This window comes from Pterocles gutturalis, unplaced genomic scaffold (genome assembly GCF_000699245.1).
Source record: "Pterocles gutturalis isolate BGI_N339 unplaced genomic scaffold, ASM69924v1 scaffold15834, whole genome shotgun sequence".
NCBI lineage: Eukaryota > Metazoa > Chordata > Aves > Pterocliformes > Pteroclidae > Pterocles > Pterocles gutturalis.
Genome location: NW_010133505.1, coordinates 29,413 through 48,037, shown reverse-complemented (window position 1 = coordinate 48,037; position 18,625 = coordinate 29,413). Strand labels below are relative to the sequence as shown.

At 42.3% G+C, this 18,625-nt stretch overlaps 1 protein-coding gene across 1 annotated transcript in view; it reads left to right on the top strand.

Moving 5' to 3' along the window:
- Positions 1-18,625, top strand: part of HOMER2 (homer homolog 2 (Drosophila)) — a gene marked incomplete at its 5' end in the record, with an annotated part of 33,639 nt that overhangs the window by 12,958 nt on the left and 2,056 nt on the right. The window contains 5 exons of the mRNA XM_010081268.1: positions 4,139-4,270; positions 10,910-11,002; positions 12,306-12,445; positions 13,985-14,141; positions 16,373-16,483. Coding sequence (XP_010079570.1) covers positions 4,139-4,270; positions 10,910-11,002; positions 12,306-12,445; positions 13,985-14,141; positions 16,373-16,483 — 633 coding nt within the window. The remainder of the gene's footprint in view (positions 1-4,138; positions 4,271-10,909; positions 11,003-12,305; positions 12,446-13,984; positions 14,142-16,372; positions 16,484-18,625) is intronic.

Here is an 18,625-nt window from a genome sequence, read left to right as displayed (position 1 = left end):
CTGCTGGCACGTTGGCCGTCCTCCTTGGGGCTGTGCTGGTGGCTCTGCCAAACGCCCACCTCGATCGCTGCTCTCCTCCCCTGGGAGCTGAGTGTGCTCTCATCTCTGCTTTTCCCTCCTGCAAACCTGGCAAGCCAGGTCCGATGCAGCCAGGGTGTACAGTGTGAGCCAAGCTGGCAACCCCCCATGTGCTGCTGCAGCTCTGCTCCCTCTGTACCCAGCGAGCCGACACGCACGGTCGCCTTACGTTAATGAAACAGTGACTTGGGAAAACGTATTTTCAGGAGCCACGTTGACTTTGCCTCTTTAATGCAGTGTTGTGATAGGGGGGGTGTGGGAGGGGAACCCTTTAAATACTCAAAGCATCCCCCAAAAGAAGTGGCAGATGTATATATGGGCACTGCTTATATATTATGAGCAGAATGAGCTGCCGGTACATTTTTTTATTTTCCTTCTACGCACTCAGGTCATCTTGTGACCTCTCCCTGCTTGATTTATTTGGCAGTTTCTCTCCGTGGGAAGGCAGCAGGATGGGTGTGTTACAGCCTATGAATGTTCTGCTCTATGCCGGCTTATTTGCATTCCCTTTTATCTGATGAATATACCCGGTGTGTTTCTAAATGTCTGGAGTCATTTCTGGTTGTTGTAGTGCTACCTTGTACTGGGAAAATTCTTCTGTGTCATCTTTTAAAAAAAATTTAGATCTGTCAGGATTGTTTTTCTCCCAAAGGAAGTGAAATTAGTATGAGATTTTGTTTGGTTTGTGCGGGTGTATCAGGAATGTTTGCCATCTGATACGCTTGCATGTAGCTGAGAGCAAGGGCGGATATTTTTTTTTAACCGCATGTAGACAACTCAGGCAGTATGATGAATGAGTTTATTATTCCGTAAGGTGCTTATTGTATTATGCTCCTCTTTGCCTTTGTCTTTAGGGAGAACTCTTTAACCACTTCAGGGATTGATTACATTTGATTAGAGAGTAGTTTGTCTTTTGAATCCATTATCCTGGATGAAAGTCCACAAGTTTATTCCATTTTCTGATGCAGCCGGAATTGCACCATGTGTGTATTATACGAATGAGGACCAAATGCAAAGTTACTTCGTAAGAGCCATTTGAATTGATGAGTTGCCTTTTCCTATAGAATGATAATACTGGATTGCAGTTAGGGGTGGAAGAGAGCCCGCAGGCTCATCCTGCGCGCAGCAGCTTTCAAATATGTCCTTTCCCTTCTGTACCCTTCCTCTCAGCTCCTTCTTCCTTTGAAACGTGACAATTCTGGCTCATCCTTTTACAAAAAACCAAAATTTTCCTGGTTTGTTTGAACATTCCTGGTGCGGTGACCACAAACGCTTCCCCTGCTTCTGCCCTGGCTGGAGACCTTCTGCCTGGGAGATGGAGGGGTTTGGGGGGTACTTTCCTTCTGGCCCGTGTAGTGGGGGGCGAGCCGGCTTTGGGAGGGGTGGGGGGGGATAGGTTGGGTTACCTGGCAGGAGTGCTTGCAAGTGTCACTTTTCATTGTTCTTTGAAATCATAACACCCTTTCTTTCTCCTAAACACAACCAATGTGATTGTTCCCTGGCCAATGCAGTGTCTCTGCTCTGAAATGACCAGATTTACATGGGAACTGAAGATCCAGGCTGATGCTCCCGAAGTTTAATGTTACAGCATCTTCCTGCGAGCGTGACAGGGCGATGGGGTGAGGATGGGGGGAAGACCAGGTGGATAAGTGCAATGTGCCCGCAGCATCCAGCTCCTCTGAACTGTTCCCATGAGCTCGGATTTAATCTCCTAAGCTTCTACTTAGGTTTTCACTTCTCTGTAGGAACGCAGCGTTTCTCAAGTGCCTGACTGACAGGGGAGGATTTAAGGAAAAAAAAAAGGTAGAGCCGGCTTCCAGGCAGTTTCACTAATTGCAGCTTATTATAAATTTAACAGATGAACTGTCAGTTTTTTGAAGGTGTGTGATCACTGCAACTTTTTCTTGGAATCTGTGCTGGCTATAGAAAAAAATTAACCCCTGAGGAGCTAAGCTAATGTAGTGCATTTGGTCACTCAATAAGATGTTTCTTGGTTTACAGTTTGCAGGCTTCATTATTCCTTTTATCACGTCTTTAGTAATATTGGACTGTGGTCTAAAAGATCTCTTTGGTGTGGGTTTTTTATATATTTGTATTTATTCAATGATTCTTGCAGGAGGTATGGAAGAACTTTATTCTTCTCAGAGTCTGCTTCCAGTGAGTGAGGCTTTTGCCTTTGAATAAAACGGGTCCTTTTATTAGTTTTGCCCCACAGATATCTGATTTGATAGGCACAGTAGGACTGAAGTAATACTTTTTATTACTTGAAATTTCTGGGTAGTTCAAAGATTCTAAAAGAAACTCTGTAACTTGAGAAGCTAAACATTTGTAAGTAGTTCATCTGCCTGATATAAGATTTTTAAAGAAATATACATATAGCACTTTCCTTAAAGTTTTTGGAAAGCATCCTGACTTTCTGGGTTGGTGATAGCTTTTCCTCCTGTTCTTGTGACTCTGTGTATCATGCAAACCTCCCATCGTCACACTCCCTTTGAATTGTCAAAATCCTACATAAAGTCTTTGATTTTCTTTCAATTTAAATCTCTGAAATCGCACTTAGATTTTATGTTGGCTGTATTTCTGTTGTGTGACTTAGCCAGAGGAATGTCTGGGCAGCTCTGCTTATACTGTTGCCCGTTGACCAGCTGTTCCAAAAGATGTTTTGACCCTGAAAGCTGATGTCTGTATGGTGTGTGTTGGCCAGTGCTGGTTGCAGTCACCTTTCCTCCTTTCTTGCCCTGTTTATTCCCCTGCAAAAAACAATTCCAGGGGTACCAGCCAGCTGACGCTCCTCTGGTTTAATAATTTTGGTGAAACTTTCAGTGGTAGGAAATGGCAGAAAATCATATGTTTGTTTGAAAGTGATGGTGCAAAAAGAAGAAACCACTGAAGTTGAGCAATACCTAAGAAAGCAAATAAAAGCATCAGCACAGAGGTCAGAAGTTAGGGAGGGGACGGAGGCAAGTAAAGGTCTTTCTCTGGTAAATTTAATTCACACTTTTTGCTAAATGTAAATGATAGCTTAGGAAAAAAAAGTGCGTGGAATACATAGTAAATGATGTTGTCAGGATACTTCCTGATCATGTTAATTAAACTGTCCCACAGATTTGGCTTAATTACTGCATGATTTGCATATTGGAAATGATGGTACACATTACTAAAGAAAGCTCCCGTTCTGTTAGCAGAAGGAACGTTGTACATGAATTAATTTCCAGGGGAAGGAGTCTCTAGACTCCTATAATGATGTATCTTGAAAGTTAAAATCTTTTATAACGAACTGGCATATGTCTCATTCCTTTTTGAAAATTACATTTTTTGCTTGTTCCACTAAGTTCCTTAGAGACCTCATCCCAACACCCTTCCTCTTGGGGGCTATTTCTTCAGTTACAAGAAGCACTGTTGCTTTCAAGGTTGATGGTGGTGAAGCAGATATTAGTTAACTCCTGTAAAGTGGCAGAATATTTATCTTGAAGAGGCCAACATTTGTGTTGGTGGTGATGCACTTCAACACCCTCCCAAGTTAAACTCTCTATTTTATTTTTTTTTCTTAAATTTCTGACATGTCTCTGGTATCCTGCTTGTGGAGGCCCAAGGCCAAATGGAGAAATGCAGAAATATCTCTTAGCTTTCCAGTCTGAGGGCAGGTGTGGCTGGTGGACACCCTGCTCGGAGGCCCCGGGCCATCCCAGGTGCCTGGTGGGGTGGTGGCAGTGGCTGTGTGCCTTTGTAATGCTGAAAAAATAGGATTTTGCATCTGCAGTTCTGTCAGGGTGATTTCATAGCTCCTGTCCCTGCGGTTGCTTTGAGTTCAGTGACATTCCTGCAGCGGTGTGCAACTGCAGGACCATGACAGTACTTTGGAAAAAGAAGACAAAACATCAAAATTCCTGCATGAAGTAAGACAAGATAGAAACTGTTTTGTTTTGGGGAAAAAAATCTTCCGAATAAAGCAATTTCCCAATTTACACTGCTAATTGCTTTGGATGATATCACTGCTAGGATTTGCATTTCCAATGTGGCTTCTACTTTTTAATTATTTTTTTGATCTGTTTCTAAACAGGTGATCATAAACAGCACAATCACACCTAACATGACCTTCACTAAAACATCGCAGAAGTTCGGCCAGTGGGCGGACAGCAGAGCAAACACCGTGTTTGGTTTGGGCTTTCCCTCCGAGCAGCAGCTGACAAAGGTAATGGGGCTCCCTGAATTTCTGCAAAGGCTGCCTTGTTTTTTATTAATGAAGAATGGTATATATCCATCCGATCTCTTCAGAGCTGCATGCTTCTGCAAGTCCTTTTCATCTGTGCAAGTTGCCCATCTCCTGCAATTACCTCGTGTCTGTATATACAGAGGCAGGCAGTATTGCAAACTTTATGGTCAAAACTATAAATTAAATCTGACCACTGACAGTGGTACTGGTGAGGTTATCTCAACAGTGTTTTGCCCAACGTGGTTGAAAGCATTTGTGTTTTCAAATGTTTACAGAAAACACCTGAACTCTGAAGTATTTTTTGACATCTCCCTGCCCTGTGTGCTCATTTCAGATGAAAATGGCACCAAAAGCAAGAGGAACTGCTGATACACCAGGACTGTTGGCATTAGGGCTGCCTAATGTGTTTGAAAGAGGAAAGTTGCTGTCCCAGCCTCAGCAATGTGTATTTTGGTGACCTGCCCCCATTGGTGGCTAACTGGGGTAGAGCAGGTGCCAGCCCCCGGGCTTGCTGGTGTCCTGGTTTTGCAGATACCACTGTTGGCAGGGCCGTGCTCTCAGGAGGCTCGGTAAACTCATCTGGGTTAAAGAATGCTGCAGGTTTGGCATTTCAGCTCGGTGGTGTGATTCCTTGGAGCAGGGGCTGGCTACAAGAGCAGACCTGTAAAGTCTGGAGCTGTCTCTTGTAATGAATAACCAGCAGTTCACAATACATCCTCTGTCATTAGATTAGTGGTCTTGCCAAGTGCTCATCGAGCAGCTGAGATGTTTGTTTGTTCATGTAGTAAAAAAACCCCCTACTTATCTAACACACAGATGACACTTGAAGCATGGCTACTTGGCGCTGGGTTTTGTCAGTTAACTCAACATTGTGTCCTTGGGCATGGCACACAGTCTCTCCTGTTGCTGTCTTCTTGTACGCTGTGATAAGAAAAGAATCAGGAGAACAAAATGTTTCTTGTAGTGTCTAAAATAGCAAAGGCAGACCATTGCGATAGAAGGAGGACCTTTCCATCAACTGAATTGTTATAGGAATTTATTTTACTAAGTCTGTCTTATTTGCAGTTTCTGGAGAATTGCAATTTTTGCAAGTATTTCTTAAAAGTAAAGCATATTTTACTTTTCACGTTAAATTATTTTTGGACTTGGCATGTCCAGGTACCATGACAATAACCTGCTCTTCTGGGATGCTAAGGCCACCTAATCAATCACATGCAAAACTCTTTTTTAAAATTGGGTGCTGATGCTGGTTATGTTTTATGATGCTTACTCAAGCGTAGAGGACTGCTCATTTCACCTATATCCTCCACTCCTGTGACACAGAGGTGTTCATAGTACCTAGTAAGTAGTATGGGAATATGGGAGGACTAAGGTGGACCTAGGGAAATAGTTTGGTTTGAGTAACAGATAAGCATGACACAGTACAACCTTTGGACACCTGGTGAAAGAATTGGCATCACTGGGTAGTAATTTTTAATCACAGGTTCCTGCAGTCACACCTCTGCAGCACGACAGGTGACCACATGGTGCCTTGGTGCTGGCTGGGGTTAACCATGCACCATCCTGAGGCTGGCTCAGGAGATGAGAGGTGTAACAAGGCACAAGGTACATCTGGAGGTCCTTGCACCCTAATCAGAGAGATTTTACCCTATTCTCCAAAACTGTCCAAACACACGCTTAGAATGAGTTTAATGCTGGTATCAGAAAGCAGCTCTTTAATCTTCTTGTGGCCAGACTAGAGCCAATCTGCAAAACATACCGTGTGGGCACAGGGGCCTCGGCATCAGCTGCGTTTCTCTCCAGAATGGTTTGCACATCTGTTTGCACTGCAGGATCTGCTGAAGACCCCATTGCCAATAATACAGCCTTCTACTTGCAGGAAAAGCTTTCCAAATCAGCAGAAAGACTTTTTTTCTTCAGAAAATTGAAGGGGAGTTTAAGGGAAAATGACTCAAGGTGATCTATTTAAAAAAAAAAACAGTTATCTATCTGGAAAATGGTAGAAAACCTGGTGTATTACCACCATGCCGAGTAATGGAACAAGATATCCTGTATCATCCATGCTCCTCAGTTTAATTATTGAACCACGAGTCTGAAAGATCAGAGATGGTGGAGAGATTACTGATGTATAAGTGTATTGGGAGTGGTCAAATCAAGTTTCATTTTGTGTTGATATCATTACACTCTTATAAAACATATAAATTAAAGCTTTCCAGTTTTACTGGAAATAATTGAAGCTTTTAGTCAGGAATTGGAAGGACACACTAAAACTCTGCAAAACCAGAGATCAATAGCCCTGGCTTAAAATAAATAAATAAAATAAAGCTGAAATATGTCTGCTGAAAGCAATGAATAATAATGAGACATGAGAAGTGGTTAGCACGCCTGAAAACCTCTGCATATGTAAGTGCATTGGTTGGCCTAATAAAAGATATTGCCTCTTTCTAATGCCTTCCTTCTTTTGAGATGCTTAAGCATTAATGCATACCTATTGGGAAAAGCAGTTCAAATTAAACACGAGCCATTAATGAAAACTGCATTCAGTGACCTAGTAACCTAATTACCATTCACATCGATTGGGAGAATCCCAGGGCTTAAAGTTGATGTCCTGCTCAGGGTCCTTTCCCCTCTTGCAGGACTTGCTGACCCTCCTCTCCCCCCTTCCCACCCTGTGCCTCCAAAGGGTCTCAAGTCATTATTGAAACATTGCTACAGCCAAATCGAAACAGGAGTCGAAAGAGACTTAATTGTGTGCCTGGGTGTGATGAAGAGGCAGGGCAGGTGCTGTTAAGGTAGTGATGTGGTTTGCACATGAAGCAGTTAAATAAAATTTCTGCTTTCATTCAAGATGCTTCGATGCAGATGTGCTGTCGGAGGAGCTGTAGGTAGTCAAGGGCGTAGGGACAAACATTTATACAGGTGAGAAACCCAGTAAACTCAGACTTTGCACATCATAAACCAACCACATCCAGCAACTGGGGAGCACTGGACTTTTATGCGTGTGGCATTTGCCAGGCACTGTGTGGCAGGGGAGAAAGCTGGGAGCAGAGCCTGCCCCTGCCCCGGCACACAGCACAGCCCCCCCATTCCGACCAGCTTTGGTGCTTCTTGCTGTGCTAGAGCAAATGACTGGCCACTTTCTGGGGTAAATAGTCTTATTTGCTGCCAATCTGCCTGGTACTGAGGACTCATCCAGAGAAAACCATGGGCAAAGCAATGTGTGGATTGTAGGTCACGGCACAGCAGTACTCCCCAACGGGACCGTCGCATCACCCAGCCTTCTGCAAACTGAGAGGGCGATGAAATATTTATGAGACTGCTTCGGGTGGGAGCAGCTGTTTCATCTGTCTGACACTGGCACAATTTGTCCAGTAGGAGACGTAAAATATTAAGCTAGATCAGGAGCTTAAAATTTACACATACAAAATAATGTTTTTTAATGTATAAAATGTTAAGAAGGTCTATTTAAATATATATATATTTCTCCAGGTGACAAGCTGGCTGCAGATTTGAACAGCCTTCAAATAATCCCTGCAATGCACAGTAGCATCCTTGAGTCCCATTAAATTTCACTGGCCAAGACTCATCATCAAACAGGGCTCATGGGCTGCAGCTGCCTTGGACTAAAAGGCTTCACCAGTGCTGGTAGCAACAAACCTTTTCCATATTGCAGCTTGGTCTCACATCTTCCTGCGGCAGGGGAAGGCATGCCATAGAATCCATGATGGACTATTGGAGTGGTGTTTAGTTGGCGTTTCTCCTCCTCCAGTCTTTTTTTTGCTAATTTTGTCCTACCTGAGGACAAGGGTGGAGGACAGGGAAGATGAAGGGAGTGAAGATAGATGGAGAAGGAGCATGATGATTTTTTACTTTGCTTTAGATATTTATACATGCGTTGCCCCTCAAGACCACATTTCCCAAGTTTTAATTTCCTAAACAGAAGATTATTTCACTTTTTAACTATGAATTTCATATTTAAAAAGCACTCCCTATTGTTGCAGTGGTTTGATAGCTCAAAGTCGTCTTAGATCTTGGAGGTGACACGTGATTTTTTGGTGTCAATTATTTGTGTTTGGGACAGAAGAGACTGGTTACTGGAGAGAAAGCATCTCTCTCATTTCTGCCAGATGCTGTGGCCATGCTGTCACTCTCAGAGACAGCCTTGGGACCCAGGTAGCTCCAGAAGCGCCTGATCTGCTGCCATAGCAATTAGCGTTGGTAATGCTGCACAAGTCTGGGCTGTCACCACCATGTTGCTGCACTCAGAAGAGTAATCAAGTGAAAGGCTTTAATTTCGTAACAAGCCAAGTGATCCTCTGTAGCTTTCAAAAATGTTTACTGTTAGTAAGATCGAGCAGGTATTAATTAGCGAAGAATAAAGCCCAAGCAGCAGCAGAACTCTTCACGGACGGACGGATTCCAAGTGCACGGGGTAAACAAGAACTGGAGACAAGCTTTCCCCACCGTTTCTGTTACAGCCCTCTTTAAGTTTGTACAAAAGTAGGAATGAAGGGTAATATTTTGACTCTTAAAGCTGAAGATCTGTCACTGAGATGGTGAAGGATTATTGGTACTAGTTTCTAAAAGCAAATGTGTTAGATACATGTATTGGTAGAGACATGACTGAAATCTGTTGTGCAATGAGATCATTATCAGTTTTACGTTGAAGATCAGCTTTGCTCAGTCATATAGAAGTTTTGATTAGGGAAATGTGGAAAAAATGTCCTTTTCTTCTCTGCTCACATAATTTTTCACAGCAGTCTCCTGTGTGCTTTATGAAGATAGCTGCAAAAATAAAATTTGATAGATCACTTCCAATTCTTTTTGTCTTTTCATATTTCATATAGTCCATGAAGAACACTCATAAATTTTTCATACTTGCCCATAAAGATTTATTGTAAAAGAGAGACTCAAAACAGCCCTTTACTATTTGCAAGAAACCTAAATGTAGAGCTTGCTGTTAATACAATATTTTAGAAATAATCAGTTTGTTAAAGCTGTTTTATCACAGCAGAAGATACATTTTGTGTAAAGTTGGAGTTAAATCACTTAAAGCAAAAATGTGATGTAGTCATTCCTGATGATCTTTATAGTGCTACAAAGGTAATCAAGTCATTTGTGTGTAGTGACTGCACATGCCATCAGATAGCAACTGCTGCCATCAGGGGACATACTTTGCATATGCAATTTCAGCTGTTGTACAGAAAACAGCTGGATTTGAGAGCTCGATCTTCATTCTTAAGCATTGTCACAGATTGTAGTCTACACCTGAAATTTCACTCGGCTTTGGGGATGTGCTTGTCCATGAGATTTATGAATAATGTGTGTGTGTTTGTTGGAAATTTCCATTTGTGTGTATTACACAGAATAAGGGTGCCTCCACATATAAATCCAGATTTCTCTTAGACCAGTTGGAGATTTCTTTTATCAGTCTTTATAGTCACAGTTTTTTACTGAGAGAGAACATACTAAATACCTGCTATAAATAAAAAAGTTAGAAGATAAGATTAGTAAGTGGATGATTCTTCCCATTCCTGGACTATAAAATGTGATGGGTTTTCATGCTTTCATTTACAATTTTGTCATGTGTTCTGAATTATCCGAGGATATAATGGCAATCCTTTTGTTCACCAACTGTGCAATAAAATATATCTATTTCTATTTTTACTTTTAAAATGTCTTTCCTTTCTAGCATTTCAAGTTTCTCAAAATGCAGGCAAGTGAGACCAAGCTGCTTTAGCAGAAAGACAAAGTTACCCATTCATATACTGGATACATCTTAATTAAAAGAATAAATTATGAACTATGCCTTTTCTTCCATCTTTGCAATCCTCCTTTTAAAACTTTAAACACTGTTTAAAGCCCTGCAACACTGTGATAATACTCACTTTTCAAAAATGCCAGGCTGGCTTCGGAGCAGATGTCCTGCAGCAACTTGCAGAGATTGGGATCCTTACTTTGCATCTTATCCTTCCTTTCCCCTGCCTCCCCTACTTTGATATAACCCTCTTACAGGAAGTATTCAAGCCTTTCCCTGAAGTCTTCTATCTTTGTTTTTGCCAGTAATAAGAAAATTAGACCAGAAAAGCTGTGTTTTCATATGGCCTCATCATACATTCAGATCTACCTTTCTCTCCTTTTTTCTATGTCTTGATAATCCATTGCTCGTATCCTGCAGACGTCTCATGAGCTCATTTGCATTCTTTAATTTAATTGACCTGCTCTTAGGAATAGAAGACATTGATAATTTTTTTATCCAAACACATGTCATTCATACTTTCAATTTTAATAGACTGTCAGCAAGAAATGAAAGAGAAGAGGGGGAGGAAATAAATAAAACCAAATCAAACCAGGAGACGCTAACAGCTCCTTTTTCTCCAGGGGTTTTCACTGTGATTGACCAGAGGTACAGAGATGTCCCTCTTTTAGAAACACCCACATTCCTTTTGAAAGAAACTCCCTGCCAAAGAATGAAAGTGTTTTATTCTGGCCAAAAATTTCAAATTGTCAGAATTAGTTGTTCGCTTTTGGAGGTCTGTGAACCATATAAAGACAGTAATCTGAACAGCTTAATAGATGATAAATCATTTTATTAAACATCTTTCCTGCTTTTTCCAGTTTGCAGAGAAATTCCAAGAAGTGAAAGAAGCTGCCAAACTAGCAAGAGACAGGTCTCAAGAGAAAATTGAAACCTCAAGCAATCATTCCCAGGTTTGTCATTTAGCTTTAATACCTGTGTGCATACAGGATAAATAATTTAAAGTTAAGTTTTCTAATGGACTGTACCAGCTCCTGGCAGCAGGCTTAAAGTATATAAAATGAAGATTGCTGAAGGTAATTGTCAGCTGCTGGACATTAACGTTGTCAGAGGAATATTTTTCATCCATCCATGCTCTTTGCCTTCATTTATATCTAATTTTTTTCAGCAGTCCTTGAGCTGTTATAACTTTTTTAATAACAAGGAAAGCTATACAGCCTTTGATTTGTGCTGTTATACATACTTTGGGTCACCAGAAAGTAAGTCAGTGCAGTGCTTCAGCAGAGGTTCAATGAGATTCATCAAAATACTGATTTTTGTCATCTGTGCGATGTACTTCTGTAGGAGTTCAGTTTGGCAGTGGAGAGGCTGACGTTGTGGCCACAGCGTGGTTCATTGCCTGGGTGCGGTGAACTGGAAGCTGTGGGGTGTGAACAGAGGCAGTGCTTTAGTGAGTGGTTGGAAGCAGCTTGTGTTGCACTTTTGTGCAATACACTTTTCCAGACAGCGTACCTTGATACAGTGTCTCCATGTCCAGGGAGATGTGGGTTTCTTACAGATTGAGGAAATGGAGCATTGTCCCAGTCTCTATATGTTTGACTGTAATTTCATACACGTTGTGTTAGGTAGGAATGAACCCTGTTCAGTGGGCTAGTGTTTGAAGGAAAGTTAGACAAACGTTGATCAGAAAGAAATTCAGATGCGTGATCAGAAAAAAAAGTTGCTGAATGCTCTTAGTCTTGCAGCTAACCCCCTGTGTGGGTCCACAAGTATCCATCTGAGAGGCTGAATTTGGGTAGCTGTTTTTTAAAGACTTCAGTCATGGCCTTTATGGTTTGCTTTGTTTGTTCTCTGTTGCTGAATGGTGTGTCTTTGGAGGAGCAGTATTTTTTTTTTTATTATTTTTTTTTGGACTTTGTGTGCTTCCAGGTGTGCTGTATTGTTTCATTATCTTAAAGAAACCAAACAACCTTTAGAAAACACAAGCCTTGATAGTTAAAATGCTTAAAAAAAAATTTAGGACACTTTAAACTTTCATTTTGTGTTTCATTTTAATTTTTTTGTTCTTTTTAAACAGACCTGCTTTGCAGCCAAGATGCAAAGGGTATGTGTTTGTTACGGCTGCTCTGCCAGGAGAGCATATGCAGCCGAGGTCTCAGCAGGGTGGTGGGAGATCAAGATTACAAAGAAATTGGTGTTGTGGTGTTGCAGGAGATGCAGGAGACGCACAGTGTTCATTTGTGTGTTGTGCTGCAGGAATCTGGACGTGAAACACCATCTTCCACTCGAGCATCCAGTGTGAATGGGACAGACGACGAGAAGGCATCACACAGTGGTCCTGCTGAGGCACACCTCAAGTCTGAGAACGATAAATTAAAAATTGCTCTAGCCCAAAGGTGAAGTTCCTGTAGCACCTAAATCACATTGGAATAGTGTGCTGTAATTATCTGATGGCTAATGATATATTAACAGCAATAATTCAATGTAATTGCATTAATTTAAAATGATGCAGCAGAATGGGTGAATGAGCAGGTTTTAGCAAGTACCTCCTGGTATCCAGTTGAGAGGTATTTACCATTTAGTTTTTTTCCTGATCTAGTTAGTTTGTGCTGAAATAAGATCTCTTTCATTCTGCTGATGCCAACTCTTGTAACCACTTCCGTTTGTGAAGTTTTAGAGAGACAGCAATAACATCAAAGCCATGGGGGAGCAATTGCTACTGATAGCATGTGAAGCCAATCTCTTCTTCCTCTTTGAGTTTGCTACATTTACTTTGATGAAAATAGATACGGGTATTTAAAACTATAAAAGGGAATGAACTCAACAGTAAAAAGTTGAAGTGAGAAATACAATTTCACCGGGCTGCTTAGAAGTCTCGGGGAGATGTTGCTAAAGCTGTGGACAATGCCCCTTGAAGTCATATTTTTTGCTATTTTCTTTGATAAGTTATTTGAAAATGCTGAGAAGAGTAATTTGCAGCTGTAGTGAAAATACAGGCGTTGGAATATGCAGAGTTACAACATTAATATAGAATAATTCTCTAGTGGGATCTTGCCTTGTCTGCCTCTTGCATCTGAATGTATCTGTGAATGGAAAGAAAATCTAACAGTATCAAGCTACTCTCAAAAAAGCTACTTTAAAAAAAAGGCAGCAGCACCATAAGCAGCATTACGCAGTGAGCAATTCTAGGGTTGCATATATTATCTTTGCAGTACATCATCTCTATTGACATTTCAATAGTGTAACCTATTTCAAATCATAACATTTGTAAGACACCTCCACAGGCAAGCAGCAACCAGCGTGTGGGGACTTTCAAAGCTTCTTTCCATTCACTCTCCAATCTCGTGCTCTACGTTGCAGCTTGAAGCTTTGGGGAACTAATAGTTTAATTCTTCAGCATTGTGTAACACTTTTATATTTAAGGCAGAGCATTAAAAAAAAAAAATCAAACATAGGTAGTGTCAACCCCCTGACATCTTCTGTTCTGAATTATTGGACCATCTGCAAATGTGTGGAGTAGCTTTGTCACATGGGTACCGCATCCCCAGGCCTGCATGGCAGCAGGTGCTCAGCGCGGTGAGCACAGACCGTGCCCAGCGCCGGAGTGAACCTCTGTTTGCAGACAGTGGAGTTCCCAGCTAGCAGCTTAACCCCACAGCCTGCTTTGACAGCAGGACTTTTGCTCCAGACACACAGGTCACTGTTGCTGGAGTTGGTAGATCCCTTTGTTTTGGCAAAGACAGTCAAATTATGGCCGATATTCTCCATAGGCAGGCAGTGACTAAAGGCAATTACATACATCTGAGTGCGCTTGATCTCATAACAACAGAGTTGGTAAACGTGCCCCGTGGGTGGGTGACTGTGCAGCCAGGTAAAGAGCAGTGATATGTGGGATGATAAGGTGAAGCCACCTAATGGCACCCCGGTTTCTTCAGTTCATCCAATGTGAAGAAGTGGGAGACGGAGCTGCAGACGCTGCGGGAGAGCAACGCCAGGCTGAGCACAGCGCTGCAGGAGTCCGCGGCCAGCATCGAGCACTGGAAGAAGCAGTTCTCAGCCTGCAAGGAGGAGAATGACCAGCTCAGGAGCAAGGTAGCAGAGCATGCCCACAGGAGAGCCAGCTCTTGCAGTTCGCTGCTCCTGCCACGGCTCCTTCTCTTGAGTTTCTGCTGCGTTATCTTTCTGTGTGTGTTAGGAGATGGATTTTGTCTTTGAAGGGGCGGAGAATGGGGAGTTAAGCAGCTGCTTCCCTCTACACTCCATGGGCAGGGGAGTTTGAAGGGCTGGGGAGCAGCGGGAGAACTGGTGCTGGTGAAGCTCCCCGCCTCTTGGTTTGGGAGACTTGGTGTCAGCAGGGGATAAAACAGAAAGGTTTTAAAAGTGGGAGTACTGTTGCCTATCCGTTTCACAGCTCACTTCAGTGCTGCCAGATGATGAATGAGCAGAAGGCAAGGTTATGGCCTGGTTATCCACAGGAAACCAAGCTGGGAGCCACTCAGTGTTGGAAGTAAATCCTGACAGCGGGCAGAAGAGGAGGACGTGAGTTATGTCCTCAGCAGAGCGGGCTGTGAGCCGGCTCCTCTGGCACTAACACCCGGGACATCTCGTCCAAGAAACCTGCCAAGAGGCATCGTCAAATGCCTCTTCCCCTCCGTTACCGAGCACGACCTTTCTCAGTAGTGTAAGACCGAGGGTGAGCAGCAGCTACAGCAGAGAACAATTGAGAAGTTTAAATTTTTAAAGCCTCGGTTTAGAGTAGTCATTGGTATTGTCCCTCAAATAATACTGTGCTATCTGTCAAGAGCTGGTAGCAGCCCCACACGGTGCTGGGCACAGGGGAGACTGTGTTCCCTGAGCACCACTCACAGGGAGAGTTTCCCTCTGTTCATCTGAAATGTCTTTGAAAAAGCTGGACCTTTTCCCTGCTCACTTAGATGGATCACTGGGGCGTTTGGTGTAGAGATCAGACTGTATCCGTCTGGTGAGGATTCTTTTTTGGTCTAGTGCTTTTGAAGAGGGGAAGGAATTTCATATCTTTCTGTATGTCAGTAGGCTGCAAATAGTGTATCAGCATTGCAGGTGGCCTGGGTTGCCTGTCGGCACTGAAAATCCACATGGAGCAAGCTTTTCCCTCGGCAGATACTCTCTGTCTGTTCACATGTATTTTCAGTGTGCACAGCGATAATTCAGAGTTCAAACCAGAGCTGTATTAACTGATGTTACATTAACAAATTAATATTAATCGTTACATGATTTGGGTTCCTATATCCAGTCTTCTTTTGGATAGAGGAGGAGAGGCATAATTTGCTATTTTCTGCTAATTGCTAACTACTAATTGGTAGGTTTTTACTCTTCTGTACTGCTGCAGAGAAAAGCTGTTCTCATTAACATTGACTGATGAAACACGCTACAGCTGGGTAGCTGTAGCCTAGATATGAAGAGATTATCAAAACAGTGCCTTACTGCAACCACAAAGTTATCATACCGGTGACTAGCCAGGCTGTGCAGCAATGCTCTCTGTATTATACGCCGTCTTTTCCTATGCAGAGAGATTTTCCTGAGCTTTTCCCCCAAGTAGGTTCCTTGCTCGGCGCTCACACTGCACTACTGCAGCGCCTTGGGAAGTTCCTTCTCCTTTATTAATTGGGTCAGAATTTTTTGCATATTGCTCTGCCTTTAAATGAGGGAAGTTATAATCCCAGAGCAACAGGAAGCTGAGAATTAAAATACATACTTTAATGAGCTGGCCCGTCAGCCTGTGGGAAGTGCATCTCCTGGGAGCTAAGTCCAGAGGTGGCAGGAGGAGGCAGGGAGAGAGCAAAGCATGTCCCTGGGTGGGAGAACAAAGCGGCGTACATTGCTCTGAGCTGGTTCTTCCCCCAAAGTTTTGATGTTGTGTCCCTTGTACTCCAGCTAGAATAATAAGCAACCCCTGAGGAGGCAAAGCTGGGAGTGCTAGAGAGATTTCTTCTCCTTGTTGGTTTCATAGAAGTGAAGTGCAGATTTTATCCCCAGCCTCGCTTATTTTAGCAGCTCAGTGTTTTGCACATTCTTGAGTAATTATATGAGATACTGTGCGAGAGAGAATAAACACAGTCCCAGGGCTTCCTAGTAGACCTGTAAATTGCCTCTTTTTAGGAAAGAAGCAATAATTCTGTTGTAGTGAATCAAGTGCTATGACCTGGGAAACAGATCCATGACAAATTAAAATTGTCCATGCTCCTCACTGCTCAATGGAGCAATGCCCCTTTACATCAGCCACGATCTGCCCCAGATTTACAGAAATTTGAAAAAATTTACCTAATGTCTGACATTTCTTAAAGATTGAAGAACTGGAGGAACAGTGCGATGAAATAAATAAAGAGAAGGAAAGAAATGCACAGCTGAGTAGACGTCTCCAGGAACTGGAAACAGAGCTTCAGGACAAAGAGCTGGTAAGTGCCCTGAACACAGAAATTACATACTCTAGAGTTTGAGTTGCTCTGTCTGCTATTCACTTGGGGTGTAGATTCATGGAGTGACTCACCTACAACCAGAAGAAGCCCAGTGTCTCAGGGTGTCACCCATTTCTAGATTTTCCATGTTTAGCAGTATTCTGATAGTGTTCCTCAGTCTCAGTGTCAGGATGTGTTACGCACTGTGACAGCACACTTGAATTTGGCAGTGGCTAACAAACATAGCACTTTCATTTATACAACATTTGACTCCTAACAGAAGAGCTGGAACAGTGAAACAAGTTGCCCAAAGCCATACAGACCTATGCTGAGGACAGAGTTCTGGTTGCCCGTCCCCATGTCCTGAACTCCTGCAGACATCAGGACCATCATTAAAAAACATAATTTACAAAAAAACTTGGTTTTTGTGTAACAAGTCCTGTTTCTTTATCTGATGGCTTGTAGTCTTCAGCTTTGCTGTTGTACGGCCTCCCTCTGCTCTCAAGACTAATGCCAAGAGTGAGAAATTCAGATTCATTTAGAGTACCCCAGTTTGTCATTTTTGACATACAGGGTGTTCATTTTTCTAAGCAGAATGATGTTGATGGCTTGGGACCCCTGAACAGTGGGGAAAATAATGGGATCCTTGGTTTTTTCCTTCGTTACAGTGACCAAATGCTCTGTGCTGGCTGAAGAGAAAAAGCTGTCAGCAGGTGCAGGGAAGTTTGCTATGTGCCATTACAGCATCTCTGCTGGTGCTCTTAAAAGCAGTGCTGTTAAGGAGTTGTAAGATGGCACAAGTTTAGGGAGATGGATTTTGATGCACTGTTATAAATATAATATGGTTTTCAGCCCCATATTTCAAAGGAAAATGTCATGCTTTCTTCCCAACCTGTCTGTGGTAATAGCATGTATAATATCCCTTATTCCCTGCCAGGGTTTTCCTCAGGAGTCACATTTTAACTGTACCAGATGAACCAGAAAATTGATTGACTTGTGAATATTACATGCCTGTCTTCCATTTACACTGACAAAATACTAACTTGTTTCCAAACTGCATACTTCCATTAGCAGGTTCTTGATTAGGTCTAAACCATCCGTAAGTAACCTCTTCACGGTCTGCAATTCAAACCAGCATGCAGCCTGCTCATGGACATGGCTGTGTAAGGGGAGCTGCTGGTATTCTCTTCATATAGGAAGAAAGGAGAGAGAAATGTAAAGACATGGGAGTCAGGACAGAGCTATCTAGTGGAAAATTGATATTTTTATACATATACACCATATGCCTTGTACCATATATAGTGTATATACACACACTGTATTATACTATCTATAGTAACTAAGCAGAATAGCAGTATATATATAAAGTATATATAGTATTTCTATTTTGAGATGTGAGCCCCTAGGCATTATTTGCGTATATACAAATATATATGCTTGGGAGCTCATATCTCAAAACCCAGGGTAGTTACCCTTTCTTTCTCTTCTATCAGCAGCTGGGTTGTTGCCTGAATAGACTTGCTGTTACATTAGTTAAATTCTTCAGTGCAGTTTACAGAAAATCTATAGTATTATATGATTTGTCCTCTCATATTAATGTGAACTAATGCTGAAAACAGGAGGAAGGAGTAAAAGCAGTTAAGAGTTGTGCTGGAGTTACAGAATTTCTCAAAAAATATATTATTGGTGTATAATGGTGCTTTTGGCAAACCTCGGAAGAAAGCAAAATGATCTTCAGGATACACTGGGTTCTTGTGAAATTTTGGAGAGTCTGGAAGTGCTGAATGCTGCTGTGCTTTGAGCAAGGGAATCAGGGGCACCTGAGGAAAAATGTTATCGTCTGATTCTGTGGAAGAGACTGACTTACAGACTCTGTTGCACTCGTACTGTGCTCTAAGTTCACCTGCTAGGGAAGAAATCACATTTTGTAGCCAAGAAATCAGCCTTTCAGATAGAACTGGTTTTGCTGTCCTGTGTCAGTATGGCTCAGAGAGGACATACCCCTGCTTACTGCTGGGAGCGTCGCCTACATGGCCAGTTTCTGAAAAAGGATCTTGCACTGTGTTCAAGGCATAGAGTTTCTTGGACCTGCAGATGTGCTTTTCAGATGCTCTGACAATCCTTCTGCAAAACCTATGGGGT